The sequence below is a fragment of the Embiotoca jacksoni genome, unplaced genomic scaffold (assembly GCF_022577435.1).
Source record: "Embiotoca jacksoni isolate LCO1_2020_lvr unplaced genomic scaffold, fEmbJac1.0.p SCAF_16, whole genome shotgun sequence".
In the NCBI taxonomy this organism is placed as follows: domain Eukaryota; kingdom Metazoa; phylum Chordata; class Actinopteri; family Embiotocidae; genus Embiotoca; species Embiotoca jacksoni.
In genome coordinates, this window is record NW_027185296.1 from 6,990,668 (window position 1) to 7,004,871 (window position 14,204).

Consider the following 14,204-nt stretch of genomic DNA (forward strand, 5'->3'; position numbering starts at 1 on the left):
CACTTCCACTCAACCAAACAGGGTTAAAGTCCCTCCTCTGCAGTATTGTGTAACTGATTATAGGTATTAGGCAACAGCTCAGTTCATGTGAGCTTCCAGGCTGTTTAACTTCTGACTGCAGCTGCACAGGACTCACAATCAGCTTACTGCAGAAGGTGAGAACAGCTGACATATCTTTTAGACTTCAACAATAATAGTACTTTTGTTCAACTGCAACAAGGAAGAGACCTAGTTTTGTGCCTGTGGTGTCTGGATGGCGCAACATTTTTTGTCCATTGACAAATGAAATAGCTAATGATAGAAAATACTTGACACTACAGTCCTTAAGAAGTTACATATATGTAAAACTTTGCAGCAGTCTCTTAGTCTTGCAACATTTCTCATTCATAGGGCCTATAGCAGCGTTCCATCTGAGTTGTCCATTGTTAAGCCGCAAATGAGCTGCAGACACAGAGACTTCCTTTTCTTATGTGAATGACAGGAGATCTTTTCATTCTTTTCTTTTTATCTTTATTTTACACAGCAAAAAGTTAACTGGAAACACGAAACAATAAACTCTGTCACACGGTAGAAAAACAATATGCTCCCGTGCCTAATGCAGCTCTCTGTTTGGCACCTGCTGCCGTCATGTCGTCATTATATCACAAAAAAGAGGGCACGTCAATCATTAACATAAATGTCTTTCAATATATTTTACATATGTTAGTTCCTGCACAATGAGCATAAATCAGAAATTAAATTACTTATATTCCCGAAACTCAAATGAACTAATAATACACTCGTGGCTCTTACAGGGCTTGTCCCTACACAAGTGCTCACCAATGGTTCGACGTGTGGCAGTGGTTGGAGCAGGCTGCTCAGGTCTGGTCTGTATCAAGATCTGTGTCGATGAGGGCTTGGAGCCTGTCTGCTTTGAAAGTAGTGATGACATCGGCGGCCTGTGGAACTTTAAGGTGAGGGAGGGCACTGTTTGAGAGAGCATCCCACACTTGAATCTATTTTTTTTAACTCTTGTTGCTGTTGTTAGGTCATGCATTTATGAAATATGAACAGATTAGGTAGTTTGTCCTTAACAATGATAAAAAAAAAAATACAGTGGATGAAACCATAAAATATCCTTATCTGAGGGATGTTTTCCTTGTTTTCCTTTCCCCTGAGTCGCAGCATTCCAGCATCTATCGCTCCCTGATGGTCAACACCTCCAAAGAGATGATGTGTTTCAGTGATTTTCCCATGCCTGCTGACTATCCAAACTACATGCACAACTCGCAGCTGCTACAGTACTACAGGCTCTATGCTGAGCACTTTGACCTGCTAAGACACATTATCTTCCAGGTCATTTCCTGTTTCATCATGCCGAGCATCATTGCCCTCTTTGCATCAAGCTATATTTCTCAATATCTATATGTATGTTTGTGTGAATGTGGACGTGCATGCTTCAGACCACGGTGACGAGCGTTACACAAAGGCCAGATTTCTCTGTGTCTGGTCAGTGGGACGTAGTGACCACAAACAGGAGCGGAGAGGAAGAGAGGCACGTCTTTGATGCAGTCCTGGTGTGTTCAGGTCACTACACCCATCCAGCCTTACCCCTGTCTGTCTTTCCAGGTTGGTGGACCAATAAATATCACTTCTCAATGACACTTCTTATGACTTAAAATTTTCTTGGATAAAAAAAGAGAAAAAAAACATGTTTTTCTTCTCATCTTTTCTGTCTCCAGGACATGAGACTTTTTCTGGCAGGTGTTTTCACAGCTCGGAATATAAGGATGCAGATGCCTGCAGAGGAAAGAGGGTGGTGGTGGTCGGCATTGGCAATTCTGGAGGAGATATTGCTGTAGAGATTAGTAGATCTGCAGAGAAGGTAAGACAAGAAGAAGATCAGAAAAGCTAGTGTTGTTCAGCAGTAAAAAAAAAAAAAAAAAAGAGGACCTGAGAGATGATTTCAATTAATATTTATTTGTGTTAAACTCAGAGTTGTGTTAAACAAGGTATTTTCTTTGGCCACGTGTTATAAAATATTGTCTCATTTTCCATATGTTTCCACCTACAGAGTACATGTGCTGTGTGTTTACACTCAGTCTTCTTATTCTCCCTGACAGACATTTCTCAGCACACGTCAGGGGGCTTGGGTGACCGGCAGGACGTCCAGCAACGGACTTCCTCTGGACATGACGGTTATCACCAGGTTCAACAACATCCTCATGCAGCTTCTTCCTAAGAGCTTGATCAACTGGGCAGCAGAGCGAGCGCTGAACCAAAAATATGACCACAGACTGTACAGCCTGCAACCCAGACACAGGTGACACACTGTAATATGTACTGGGTGATGTCTGTTCCTCCATGCCTGATGATTACTCCCTTCCAATTCCTTGGTCTCAGTGCTACACTGCACCTCTTCCTTCTACTCATCAGTCTGAGTGATGTGCAGGTTTCCCTACCAGAGTTAACACAAACTTAATGAATAAAGAAACAGTAGCAGTTTTAAGAAGACTGAGAGGTTACAGTTAAGGCAGCAGGTCTGTGAGCTGTACATTACACATGCTTTGAGCTCAGTGCTAATGTTGGGATGCTAACATGCTCATAAAAGTATTGCTCTGCTCTCCATCATGGTTTACATTTACCTGTGGCTTTAATTATTATCCCTTTGTTTGAACTGTAAGGAACAACTTCATTGCTGTAGACTCAACTTTGTAAAATAAGTGAACAAAGATGAAATTTCATCAATATTGTTTATATTGCTAAGGACCATAGATTCTTAGCAGTCATTAGTCATTGTGCAGCTTTAATCCATGACTTTTATCAGTACCAGCTAATGCAATAAAATGTATTGCAGCAGAGGATTTGATTAATTCCATGTATCATTTCCTGTCTTACACAGACCTATGGACAAAAGGCCTTTGATCAATGATGATCTTCCAGCCCGAATCCTTCACGGGGCACTCGTCGTGAAGCCCAATCTGACCAGGTTCAAGGACTCAGGAGTTGTGTTTGAAGATGATACAGTGGAGAAGAACATTGATGCTGTGGTCTTTTGTACAGGTTATAACGGACACTTTCCATTCCTGCCCTCAGCTCTGTCTGAAGGACCCAATGGAGAGGTGACATTGTACAAGTAAGTGCATGGTGGATACAGTGTGTGGCTGAGACCGTATTCATAGTATGTTGGACAGCCTGCAAAACATAATAACTAAAAGTTAAATGCCTTCTTAAAATACTTTTAATTGTAAATGTATGAAATTCATTGGTTGCTTTTATACAGTATGACATTAAATTATGGACATTTCAAATTAAGTTTTGAGTAAAAACAAGATAAAAAAAAAAATAAACCATAATTAATAATCATTTATTTTTTGACCTATAATTATAATATTCTAAATTTAATGATTATAATTTAAAAAAATATTTTACCGTGTTTCAGGAGACTATTTCCTCCATCCCTGCACCATCCCACACTGGCCATCATGGGTCTTTTCCAGACAAAAGGACCGATCATGCCCATAGTGGAAATGCAGGCACGGTGGGCTGTTCGAGTTTTTTCAGGTAACCTCTTGACACACACAAACACACACATGCATGATTGTTATTGAGTGAGATGTTCGAGTAACTGTGTCGTGTCTTCAAGGTTTGAGCCATCTTCCATTGAAGGAGAAAATGCTGGAAGTGACTGAGTGTGAGAGGAAAAGAAACATGAACAGGTAGATATGTTCCTTAAACTGATATTCCTTTGATAACCCAGGTAGACAGTTCAGATCCATCCTGTTAAAAGCTGAATTTCATGTCAAAATAAGACCTGTTAATAACATATGTAAACATTGTTTTCTCAGCTATCCCTGCCCACGACAAGCTGCTCTACAAGTAGATTACATCCCATACCTGGATTTCATGTCTGAGGAGGTAAGTTTACTTCCAACACTATTTATGATTTTGTAACTATTTGTTCATGATAGACTTTCAATCACAGGTTGGTGTTCGACCAAACCTCCTGAGACTGCTACTGAGAGATCCTGTGCTCTGGGTGAAGGTCTTCTTTGGTCCATGCACTCCTTATCAGTATCGTCTCACAGGGCCTGGACAGTGGGCCGGTGCCCGACATGCTATCCTCACTCAGTGGGAGCGGGTCGCTCAGCCATTCAGAACCAGAGTGGTACCAGAACCAGAGACCAGGACGTCTGTCCTGTGTTCTCCCTGGCTGCTCACATTTGGAGGAACAGTGATGGTTGCTGTGTTTTTGACTAAAAATGAGATCATCCCAACGCTGCGAGGTGCAGCTCAGACTCTGCACGGGAGCACGATTTTCCTAAAAGACTCGTGGTTCACTGTGACCACAAAAATATGATGCATGATGTATGAATGGACACTTATTATAATGTCCAGAATTAGCTATTTACAGACAAAGTGCACAGGTCTAAATTACAGAAAATCCTGTATTTCTGTTTTCTTTTTGTGTTGGTGTGCAGAGAGAGTGACAGCCTCCTGGATTTGTTTTAGTAGTTCTATAATGTGGGGTTATAAAAATGTGAAAGTATTTTACTGGCAGGTGTGTTTGTTCCAAAGGTCAGTGTAATCTGCACACACACAGCATAAAGACGATCCAAAACTGAGAATGATTAATGCAGGAAAAACACTGAATCACAATGAATGTTCAAGAAAGGTTAAGACCAAGCACAAAGTGGTAAATGCAGGCCAAAACAAAAAAAAAATGTTGATTGAATTTGATGAAATCTTTGTATATTTCTTATTTTCTGAGGCCAACATCTAGTGTAATAGAAGTGCATAGTTCTACAACCAAACTCCACTTGACATTTTAAAAATCCTGATTGTGAATACTCTCAAATCCAAGTTCTGCCTACTTCTCTGTTGAACCATTTGATAAGTTTAATTTGATGAGAAATTTAATCTTGTCCTGCACAACAGTTTTGTTTATTTCTGTTTCTCACTTTGAAATGTCAGAACAAAAGAAGTTAAACAGGTTCAAACAATGTAGGTCAGTGGTTACCATCACTTTATAATATATCTTCCGCATGCAGCATATGCTTTGAGGAAATGCACTGGTGCTGATCTCATTGCAGTCTCACTGCATTGAGATTCTTGCAGGAGTTAATATTATGCTATAAAAATGACAAATACTTTTGTTTTATTCATATTTAGTATACACCTTTGAGTTGCCGTGATTACACAGGGATTCGCTTCCTTCTCAGCTCCATGGCTCAAATACCAAACATTTACAAAATAAGAAGACTGACTTTCACCTAAATGCTCTCCAAGAGTACAAAAAGACATACAGTGTCAATTACATGGAAAACTTTACCATCTTGTGGCCTCTCTATGTTACTACAAGTCCTACCAGAAACCGACCAACAGTACCGATGGCTTCTGTCTAACGGTGGTACTTAATAGCAAAAAAAAACGTTTGTGTCGACAAGTACAACTTGTATTTGTATAGTTCTGCAACCGCCGGCAGCTTCCTCAGGTGCCATAGTTTGAAAATACTGTAGGTTGCTGGTCCTTCCCTTTAGTATTGAGCATTGACTGTATCTAAACAGACATGGGTGTAAACTGCAACGTGACCGGTTGGTGGTTATTAATCATGGAGAACTCCACACTTTAATCACTTTGGTGACATTTAACCCCTCTGTTTCAGACACCATGTTTTAAGTTACTTCTGTATCCTGCATTTTGTGTTACTCTTGACGTTCTTAATTACCCTAGAAAGTGACCCAGTAAAGTTGGAGATGAGTTTATTTATTCGTAGGCTATTCATTTGCTTTGTGGACCCACAGTTAATCAATCATCAGCCCCCACAGTTGAGTAATCATCAGCCTGCCCTCTCTGTCTGTATATTAAAATCTGACTGAGTAGTTTAACAGAAGGACATTTACTCCTTTATTTCTCTCTCTGAAGAAGAGGTAACACTGACACAGAAATTCATGATTGGGGTGATCTGATTTTAAACTGACACAGTAAACTGATGAGTGTCAGTAAACTGATAAGTAAATGATAAAAGATTAAATTAGATAGATATATTTTATTAAGATTAAATTGATTTTCTCATGCAAAACTGACAGAATGCTTGACAAGAATATTTTTCTTTTTAGAGAAAAAATAAGACATTTTCTTAAAACAAGGCTTTTTATACTTTATTGAAACTCCTTCTTTGCAGTGTGTGGCTCACAGTTGATCAATCATCAGCCTGCCCTGTCTGTCTGTATGGTGAAATTTGACTAAGTCATTTAACAGGGGGACATTTACTCCTTTATTTCTCTCTCTCCCAGTGAAGAAGAGGTAAGGCTGACAGATGTTCATGTTTGTGGTGTTTTGAGAAGTTATTGCTCAGTAGCAATGAGTGTTACTGTTGTGTAGGTGAGGAAAGAGACATATGCAACCCAAAAACTGAATCGGGCACACCTCGAATGTTCAACAGAGTTTATTTTCTGTGTCTGCTGTACTCATCTGGCAGTGTTTCCTTTGTGCACTCAATTAAAGTTATCTGTTAAGTTTTGTGTTTCTTTTACCACCAGAAACACTTCAGTATGTATTCATAAATGGAAACAGGAATAAAACAGTTACTTTTGAACTCTTTTAAAAGTCCATCTTTTTGGCATCAAATACTTTTGCAGTGTGGTGTACACATCCAGTATTCTTTCATGTACTTGTTCAAGTATGATAAAGAAACTTGATTTTAATCATGCATTAATTATGCACCCAGATATGATGAGAAATAATTTTCTGCACTTATCTGTAGGGGATTATATCCATATGTTTAAACAAAAACAAAAAAATCTAGAAATTGTCATTCGTTTTATAATAACTATAATGTCCTCTAGAATTAAGAAATCAGACTGCTCTGCTGTTATAAAAGCAAAATGTAAAGTTGTTCCCAAATATGAAGAACATGAGCTGCATTTCTCAATGCTCTCTGTTGTGACTATAATATAAATTAAATGTTTTACAAGCAGAAGACAGGTTGTCCTGCTCTATAAAGGTCATACTGTGGCTCTTTTTGCAGGACCCTACACTGGCTAAGCAGGTTTTTCTGGGTCCCTCCACTCCGTACCAGTACCGTCTGACCAGACCGGGTCAGTGGGCTGGAGCCCGTCAGGCGATTCTCACACAGTGGGAGCGGGTGGTTCAACCTTTCAAGACCAGAGTGGTACCAGAACCAGAGGCAAGACCCCTTTCTAGACTGAGTATTGTAATGACTTTCTCAGGTGCTGCCCTGCTCTGCTGCTTCTTCTATAGACACCAGTTGTCCTCTTTCCTCTCTCCTCCCTCATTCCTCACATCTCAGTGAGCTATGTGGTTAATGAATCTGATGTTGGCAGAGAATATTTTTATGTACTAAGTGAACCAATTTGAATTAGCAATAAACACGTTTTTTTGTATATATGTGGTATTTGTCAAAGTCTGTATAGTCATCTGAACATACATAATGTTTTTTCGTCTTGAAATTGAGCTTTTTTGGTAACTGGTCTGTTTCTGAATCATGTCCACATGAACTTCATCTTTAAGTAAAATGTGACAGTATGCATGAGGATGTCAAATGCATATTACTCCTGCCTGTTAGTGCTGCTGTAATGAAGTCTGTTAATTACCGTCAGTATAGGGCTTTATGACAGGTGCAACCAGGCCTCCCTGATTTTGGCCTGTCGACAAACCCTCAAGAGGTTTAATGAATTCCTCTGTGATGGAACTGATTGCAGAACAGATAGATAGATAGATAGATAGATAGATAGATAGATAGATAGATAGATAGATAGATAGATAGATAGATAGATAGATAGATAGATAGATAGATAGATAGATAGACAGACAGACAGACAGACAGACAGGTAGGTAGGTAGGTAGGTAGATATACCTTATTGATCCCGCAAGCATGAAAACAGGGTAAAAGCAATACAAATGACAGAATAAAAAATAAAGGTAGTAAAATTATTAAATATTTAAATAAAAAAAATTAAAAATTAAAAAAAGCTCCAATATGGTTTGGACAAAATAGCTTGAGTGACACATAAACAAATCTAGCTTTGTCCTGCTCAAAGGTCTCCCACAAACAAACAGTATTTGGCTTCCATTTTAATTTATTTTCAGTTCACTTTTATTTATATAGTGCAAAATCACAATATAATGTCTTCTCTGTAATATTCGCATACAATATACTGATGAGACGTGTTGATAACAGTTACGGTAATGATATGGTTACAACTATTCCTATTGGCTGAGGAGCTATGTTTAACTATGATTGCTCCACAGTGACAAGGTTAGGTTGTATTTGCAGACGCAGTGTGTGACGTTCGCCTTCCAGCTATCAGTGCCTGTTGTAAGTCACGTTAATAAGAGATACTTACATCGTCATCCAGGGTCAATTCTTGCACATGTTGTGCAAAACAAGACAATCTCGGGGCACTTAACATAATAAGGCTATTACAACAGAACTTTACAACAACATCATAAAGTGAAGCTTAATAATTCAACAATCCCCATATGAGCAACAGCTGGAGGGAAAAACTGACTTTTAACAGGGGTAAAAAAAAAAAATAAAAAGAAGGAAAAAACGGGTTTTACTCAATTTAATATAAAGTTTAGAATCACCATGCAACATGGTCTCCAAACATTTTACAATGACAAAGAATACCTGCACAAAAATACAGACTACACTACCACATGCAAAGATAAATGATAGGGGAAAATATCAATACAGCATTCAATCGAGGGATACAAATTCAAAAGCAAGAGCAAAAGAGTGAGTTTAACACAATCTATGGAGTGGAGGGGGAAACTCAATGCATTGTAGGAAGTCCCTCAGCCAACCATTCCTCATTGCAGTGTTGCGAATTTGTTATAGTCTGCGGTTGCACCCGATCCGGTCGACGTGATGGAGTCACGCGTCAACCACTGCCCACATTAAGCACCGCCCCGAATTTCCCACAACATTGAACGTATATGCGTATAACTGTATTTAAAGTGTTAACATAACTTATCAGGGTCACCGGAGTTAGCCCTAACCATGATTCATAAAAAAAAGAAGTTTAAAGCTTAATTTTGAAAGTGAAGAAGGTGTCTGACTGGGACCCATATGGGAGCTGCGCACTGGTCCACACAGGAGAAGATTTTAAAACATGGTTTTTAAATCTCCAAACCATTATGTCTTCATTACGTAAGTGATCGGAAACATCTCAGTGGGTGGCTTGGCTTCTGTTTTATTTCTGAAGTCAGAGACACACCCAGGTCCATGATATCGCCCGCTGATTGTTAAATGTAGCGTGCAGTGAGGTGTTTTTCAGAGCAGAGGCGCTGTTCGTTTGCTTGCTTTTCACCCAGTTAGATAACGCTGCTCGGAAGCAAGATAAAATCACGTCAACAACTCTTACCCTCACTCTGCCCTGCTAAATTACATGCAAACGGCTGTTTTCTCCGGCGAACTGCAAAAGGTCAGATTTTAGATACTCGATCGTAACTTTTGAGTGTATCTATGAATGATGTGCTCAAAGTTGGTCGGCACCGTCCGTGTAGATTGAAAGTTTGGCGGTGATCAGCTTTGATTCATAGCTACTTGACTTTGTGTGGGATTTAAGATCTCCGTCAAAATATGACTTTGTAGCTATGCACAAACTTTGATGTAAGAAAATCTCACTTTGTGTGGTACAGATCCGACATTTTAATGAGGAAGCGTTTGACAGCAGCTGTGTAAACAAAACCCGAGAGCGCAGCCGATTTTACATTAAAAAGTCGGATTTAATCAACGTCCTTAAGAAAGCAAACCTTTGGAAACTCTGGCCAACTTCCTGTTGAATACAGCTTCATGGATGTATCCTCATGTTTACTGTAAAAACATTACTGACTGATGTGGCTCATCTTACACAGATCTGAAGGATGACTCGTCGTGTGGCAGTGATTGGAGGAGGGAGTTCAGGTCTGGCCTGTATCAAGTGCTGCCTGGATGAGGGGCTGGAGCCTGTCTGCTTTGAAAGCAGCAATGACATTGGTGGTCTGTGGAGGTTTCAGGTGGGTGACACCATTTAAATGTTGGACTTTCTTTTAATCTCACACAATGTCAGAGAAGATGATTGTTTTCTCTTTTTTTCTTCCCGGCTGTCATTGCAGGAGAATCCAGAGCCAGACAGGGCCAGCATCTACCACTCGGTCATCATCAACACCTCCAAGGAGATGATGTGTTTCAGTGACTTTCCCATCCCTGCTCACTACCCAAACTTCATGCACAACTCCCTCATCATGGACTACTTTCGGATGTATGCTGACCACTTCCAGCTCACCAAGCACATACGCTTTAATGTAAGGATGCTAAACTATCACAGTAATTTCCAAATATAAAGCCCTGTTTAGTGCAACATATAATTGGATTCATAGAAAATTGCTCTAACTTGCAATAAATAAATGTTTTATCAGCTGTCTGTGTCTTTTTTTTTGCCCAGGCCAAAGTCTTAAAAGTGAAGCAGAGATCCGATTTTTCTCACTCGGGCCAGTGGGATGTTGAAACAGAGAACAGGGATGGCAAAAAGGAGAAACACATTTTTGATGCTGTGCTGATCTGTACTGGACATCACTGCCACCCCAACATGCCTCTCCAGGACTTCCCAGGTAACACTGCATGCTACAAATATCCTTATAAAGTTCACTCAAAGGCAAAAAGCACTGCTAGTGCTTTGGCAGCATGAACACCGCATAATGTAAGTTGATAACCAACCTTGAATAAAAAGTATGACTAAGCTTATAGTGGAAACGCTCTACAATGTGGTTATATTAAAAGAAAGCAGCAACACCCAAAGTGAAAAGAGTTGTCAGTATAATGTCCTCAAAGTTGGCTTGAATTCTGAATTTAGAACAAACCTTCAATGTTCTCCAATACAGATATAAGTTATTGAACTATAAAGCAGAAGTAAAGAGACACCGTTTTACAAGTTTATGTCTTATTTTCTCCAGGCATTGATACTTTTAAGGGAAAGTACCTCCACAGCAGAGAATACAAGACTTCTGAGGAGTGGCGGAATAAAAAAGTCGTGGTGATTGGAATCGGAAACTCTGGAGGAGACATCGCAGTGGAGCTCAGCAGAGTCACCAAGCAGGTGGGACTGAGATAGTTACACACTTATGGAGGACTTGTGTGTCTGAAATGTTTGTACATTCAATACAATTTAAAATTTAAATTAAATAAGGATGCCAAATTATTACCTATATTTTTACAGCAGAATCCAGGACAAACACAAGAAGACAACTTTTTAAACAAATCCATCTTGCAGTTGTATATTCTACACCACATTGTATCAGAAGTGAAATTGAAAATGAATGGAACCAAGCTGTCAATTTATTGCTTTATAAAGCTGCATACATACAGCTGAAGTAATTGTGTTAATCAAGATGGAACCCAAACAAAGTTCTGCAAAATATAAAAGACATTTGCAACAGACAATATAGGTGATATTGCATTATTTTAACTTCCAGATAAAAACCTGAAAATACCAGCACAATGACTGTGTACCATGTCTTTTCTTTGTAGCTTTACCTGAGCACTCGAAGGGGAGCCTGGATTCTGAACCGTGTTGGAGACAAAGGGTTACCACTTGATTTTGCTTTTAACAGGATGCATGAGGTTTTTAGGAAAATCCTTCCCTTTGGATTTTTGTGTTCTCTGGGGGAGAGCCAACTCAACCAGAGATTTGATCATGCTCTGTACAATCTGAAGCCAAAACACAGGTACTGTGTTTGTTCTATGTATTGACTGCCTTGAGGTTTCCTGAGATCCTCAGGAGTACACAAATAACCCATGTGAATATGAATCATAGGTTGTTCAGCCAACATCCCACAGTGAATGATGACCTTCCCAACCGCATCCTGTCTGGAACAGTTCAAGTGAAGCCCAACATCTGCAGATTTCAAGGTTCTAGTGTGGAGTTTGATGACGGAAGTGTGGTGGACGATGTTGACCTGGTGGTATGTTTATTATCTGTGTGGACACACTCACCCTCATATAGATGACAGTACAACTGTAAAGTAGTTCTGTGACTGATTTGAGCCTCTGTCCTGCAGGTGTTTGCTACAGGTTACCAGTTTTCCTTTCCATTCCTGGCTTCTCATGTGGTCTCGGTGTCAAAGAACGAAGCATCTCTGTACAAGTATGTGTTTCCTCCTGAGCTGGACCGTCCCACGCTGGCTATCATTGGTCTAGTGCAGCCACTGGGAGCCATCATGCCCATTTCTGAGATGCAGGCCAGGTGGGCCACACGTGTTTTCAAAGGTAAAAGAGGTTGTTTTTTTTTAAATATCTGTTTTTCAGCAGAATCATTTTGTGTTTACAAAAGTAAAACAACTGTCTTCTTTCAAACAGGCTGCATAAAGCTTCCTTCAGCTGATGATATGCTAAAAGATGTCCAGTGTAAGCAGGAGAGCATGATTAAAAGGTACTGAAATTCATTTACTCAACTTTGTGATTCCTGAACCAAATCATACTCAACAAATGTTCACCTTGAGTCTCATTTTCAGGTATGTCAGCAGTCAGAGGCACACCATCCAGGTGGACTATGTCCCCTACATGGATGAGATAGCACAGCTGGTGGGGGTTCGACCCAACATCACCAGGATGCTGCTGACTGAACCCAGGCTGGGACTGAGTGTGTTGTTCGGTCCCTGCACGCCGTACCAGTATCGTCTCAGAGGCCCGGGGAAGTGGACCGGAGCGCGTCGGGCTATCTTCACTCAGTGGGAGAGAGTAGTTCAACCCATGCAGACCAGGCCCTGTGATGAGCCCAAACCCAGGAGATCTTTGATGTGGCCTCTGCTTCTGTCAGCTGCTGCTGTGGGCGCAGCTGCCTACATTAACAGGAGCAACCTTCCAGCTTCCCTGCAGGATCCCGCTGCACTGCTGGACAGGATTAAGGAGTATCTGCCTGCACAACTGAGCAAATTTCATCTTTAATACATTTCACTGGTAATTACTCTTCGAGTACTTGTATGTTTGCAATTTTTTTGCTCTAAACTACACCAACTTCTGAAATGGACATTGTACTAAGATACATTCGTCAATGATATAGTTGTATAATAACTTCAGAGGCCAGCTGGTGATACACTAAAAGCTAATATTCAGCACATTCTTTTATTCATATTTGTCCAATCTACAAATATATATTGTCTCTGTTTCTTACTGTATTGTCTTGGGATTAGATGATTGACAGGCCATCTTAAATCAAATTAGCCCACTGTTGGATTTATTTTTAAATATGAGTATATCATGATGAATCCATCCAATGCATTGCTTCTGCCTTGTATACTTCTTAAACAATCTGGATTCTAATGCTTCTAATGCTTTTGCTTAGTTTGTATTTTTAATTGATTACATGTTTTGGAAAAATCATTAATCATGCTTTTTAAATATATGTTATTACTTTGTTTGCAATATTTTAAAATTGAAATAAATATGGCTGAGAGGCGCACAAGCTGACAGTATTCCCAAGTCAAGCGATAAGCCTTTCTTACATCCTTTTTTCGCATAAATTTGATTGCATTTCCATATATTTTGTTTGGTTCTTTCTTAATATTGATATAATTGTTGTTAAGTTTTCTGATGTTTAATTAATTTATAACTGACACCATCCTGATGCTTTTTATAGTACGTAATAAAAAAATAAATCACTGTTATAAAAATATTTGATACCATATCGTTTAAAAATGGAGAATATAAAGGTGTTTTATCTTTCCTTACATCCCCAGCAGAAGGTTTAAGTATATAAATTCATACAGCCCATAACTGTATGAATAAAACCTAACCTTCTATTGTTCTTAAAGCAATCATAATGTCTTTCATTACATAACCGTTAGAAGACAAAAACATAAATCAGGCTTCTATTTTCAGTTCTGAGCCAATGATAATTTTAAATAATACATTTTTATGTCAAATATAACATCTTAGGTTAGGTTAGGTAGTTACTTTATTAATCCCTGAGGGGAAAAAAATTTCACTACAGCAGCATACAGAAGCAATAAGATAATAATAGAATAATAGTAAAGCAATAAAATAGCAGTAAAATAGCAGTAAAAAATATTAAATATAAATATAAAATATAAAATGCACAGTATATACAGTATATACAGTACAGTATATATCTATATATATTATATACAATCTTAATAATTTGTTTTAATTTGTAATTTTGCATCAGGTTGAAGGAAAACAACAATTTCACTCTGATATG

General features: G+C 39.1%; 2 protein-coding genes across 5 annotated transcripts; both read left to right on the forward strand.

The window, feature by feature from the left end:
- The first annotated feature begins 98 nt into the window (after positions 1-98).
- On the forward strand, positions 99-7,015 carry LOC138198857 (flavin-containing monooxygenase 5-like). 3 transcript variants are annotated; one of them, XM_069150563.1, is made up of 11 exons: positions 99-155; positions 795-953; positions 1,165-1,335; positions 1,443-1,608; positions 1,722-1,864; positions 2,103-2,302; positions 2,882-3,115; positions 3,422-3,543; positions 3,626-3,698; positions 3,828-3,897; positions 3,965-7,015. In XM_069150563.1, exons 2-11 carry the CDS (start codon positions 822-824, stop codon positions 4,337-4,339), a joined length of 1,686 nt encoding a protein of 561 aa, XP_069006664.1. In that variant the 5' UTR covers positions 99-155; positions 795-821; the 3' UTR covers positions 4,340-7,015. The 3 variants fall into 3 exon arrangements, with proteins under 3 accessions (XP_069006664.1, XP_069006665.1, XP_069006666.1); XM_069150564.1 differs by lacking the exons at positions 3,626-3,698; positions 3,828-3,897; positions 3,965-7,015 and having other exon boundaries at positions 2,882-2,968; positions 3,076-3,115; positions 3,422-3,461; XM_069150565.1 differs by lacking the exons at positions 2,882-3,115; positions 3,422-3,543; positions 3,626-3,698; positions 3,828-3,897; positions 3,965-7,015 and having other exon boundaries at positions 2,103-2,306.
- A 1,931-nt stretch (positions 7,016-8,946) lies between these two features.
- On the forward strand, positions 8,947-13,524 carry LOC138198859 (flavin-containing monooxygenase 5-like). 2 transcript variants are annotated; one of them, XM_069150567.1, is made up of 10 exons: positions 8,947-9,157; positions 9,865-10,005; positions 10,105-10,293; positions 10,434-10,599; positions 10,942-11,084; positions 11,516-11,712; positions 11,802-11,949; positions 12,046-12,253; positions 12,344-12,416; positions 12,499-13,524. In XM_069150567.1, exons 2-10 carry the CDS (start codon positions 9,874-9,876, stop codon positions 12,929-12,931), a joined length of 1,689 nt encoding a protein of 562 aa, XP_069006668.1. In that variant the 5' UTR covers positions 8,947-9,157; positions 9,865-9,873; the 3' UTR covers positions 12,932-13,524. The 2 variants fall into 2 exon arrangements, with proteins under 2 accessions (XP_069006668.1, XP_069006667.1); XM_069150566.1 differs by lacking the exon at positions 8,947-9,157 and adding an exon at positions 9,295-9,431.
- Positions 13,525-14,204: the final 680 nt, after the last annotated feature.

What these genes read in the sequence shown, in the direction of transcription:
- LOC138198857 (XM_069150563.1), top strand. Translation starts at nt 822, where the DNA reads ATGGTTCGACGTGTGGCAGTGGTTGGAGCAGGCTGCTCAGGTCTGGTC. An exon ending in TAAGACACATTATCTTCCAG is followed by an intron (nt 1,336 to 1,442) that starts GTCATTTCCTGT and finishes TGCATGCTTCAG; the next exon opens with ACCACGGTGACGAGCGTTAC. An exon ending in GGAGAGGTGACATTGTACAA is followed by an intron (nt 3,116 to 3,421) that starts GTAAGTGCATGG and finishes ACCGTGTTTCAG; the next exon opens with GAGACTATTTCCTCCATCCC.
- LOC138198859 (XM_069150567.1), top strand. Translation starts at nt 9,874, where the DNA reads ATGACTCGTCGTGTGGCAGTGATTGGAGGAGGGAGTTCAGGTCTGGCC. An exon ending in TCAGCAGAGTCACCAAGCAG is followed by an intron (nt 11,085 to 11,515) that starts GTGGGACTGAGA and finishes TTTTCTTTGTAG; the next exon opens with CTTTACCTGAGCACTCGAAG. An exon ending in AATCTGAAGCCAAAACACAG is followed by an intron (nt 11,713 to 11,801) that starts GTACTGTGTTTG and finishes TATGAATCATAG; the next exon opens with GTTGTTCAGCCAACATCCCA.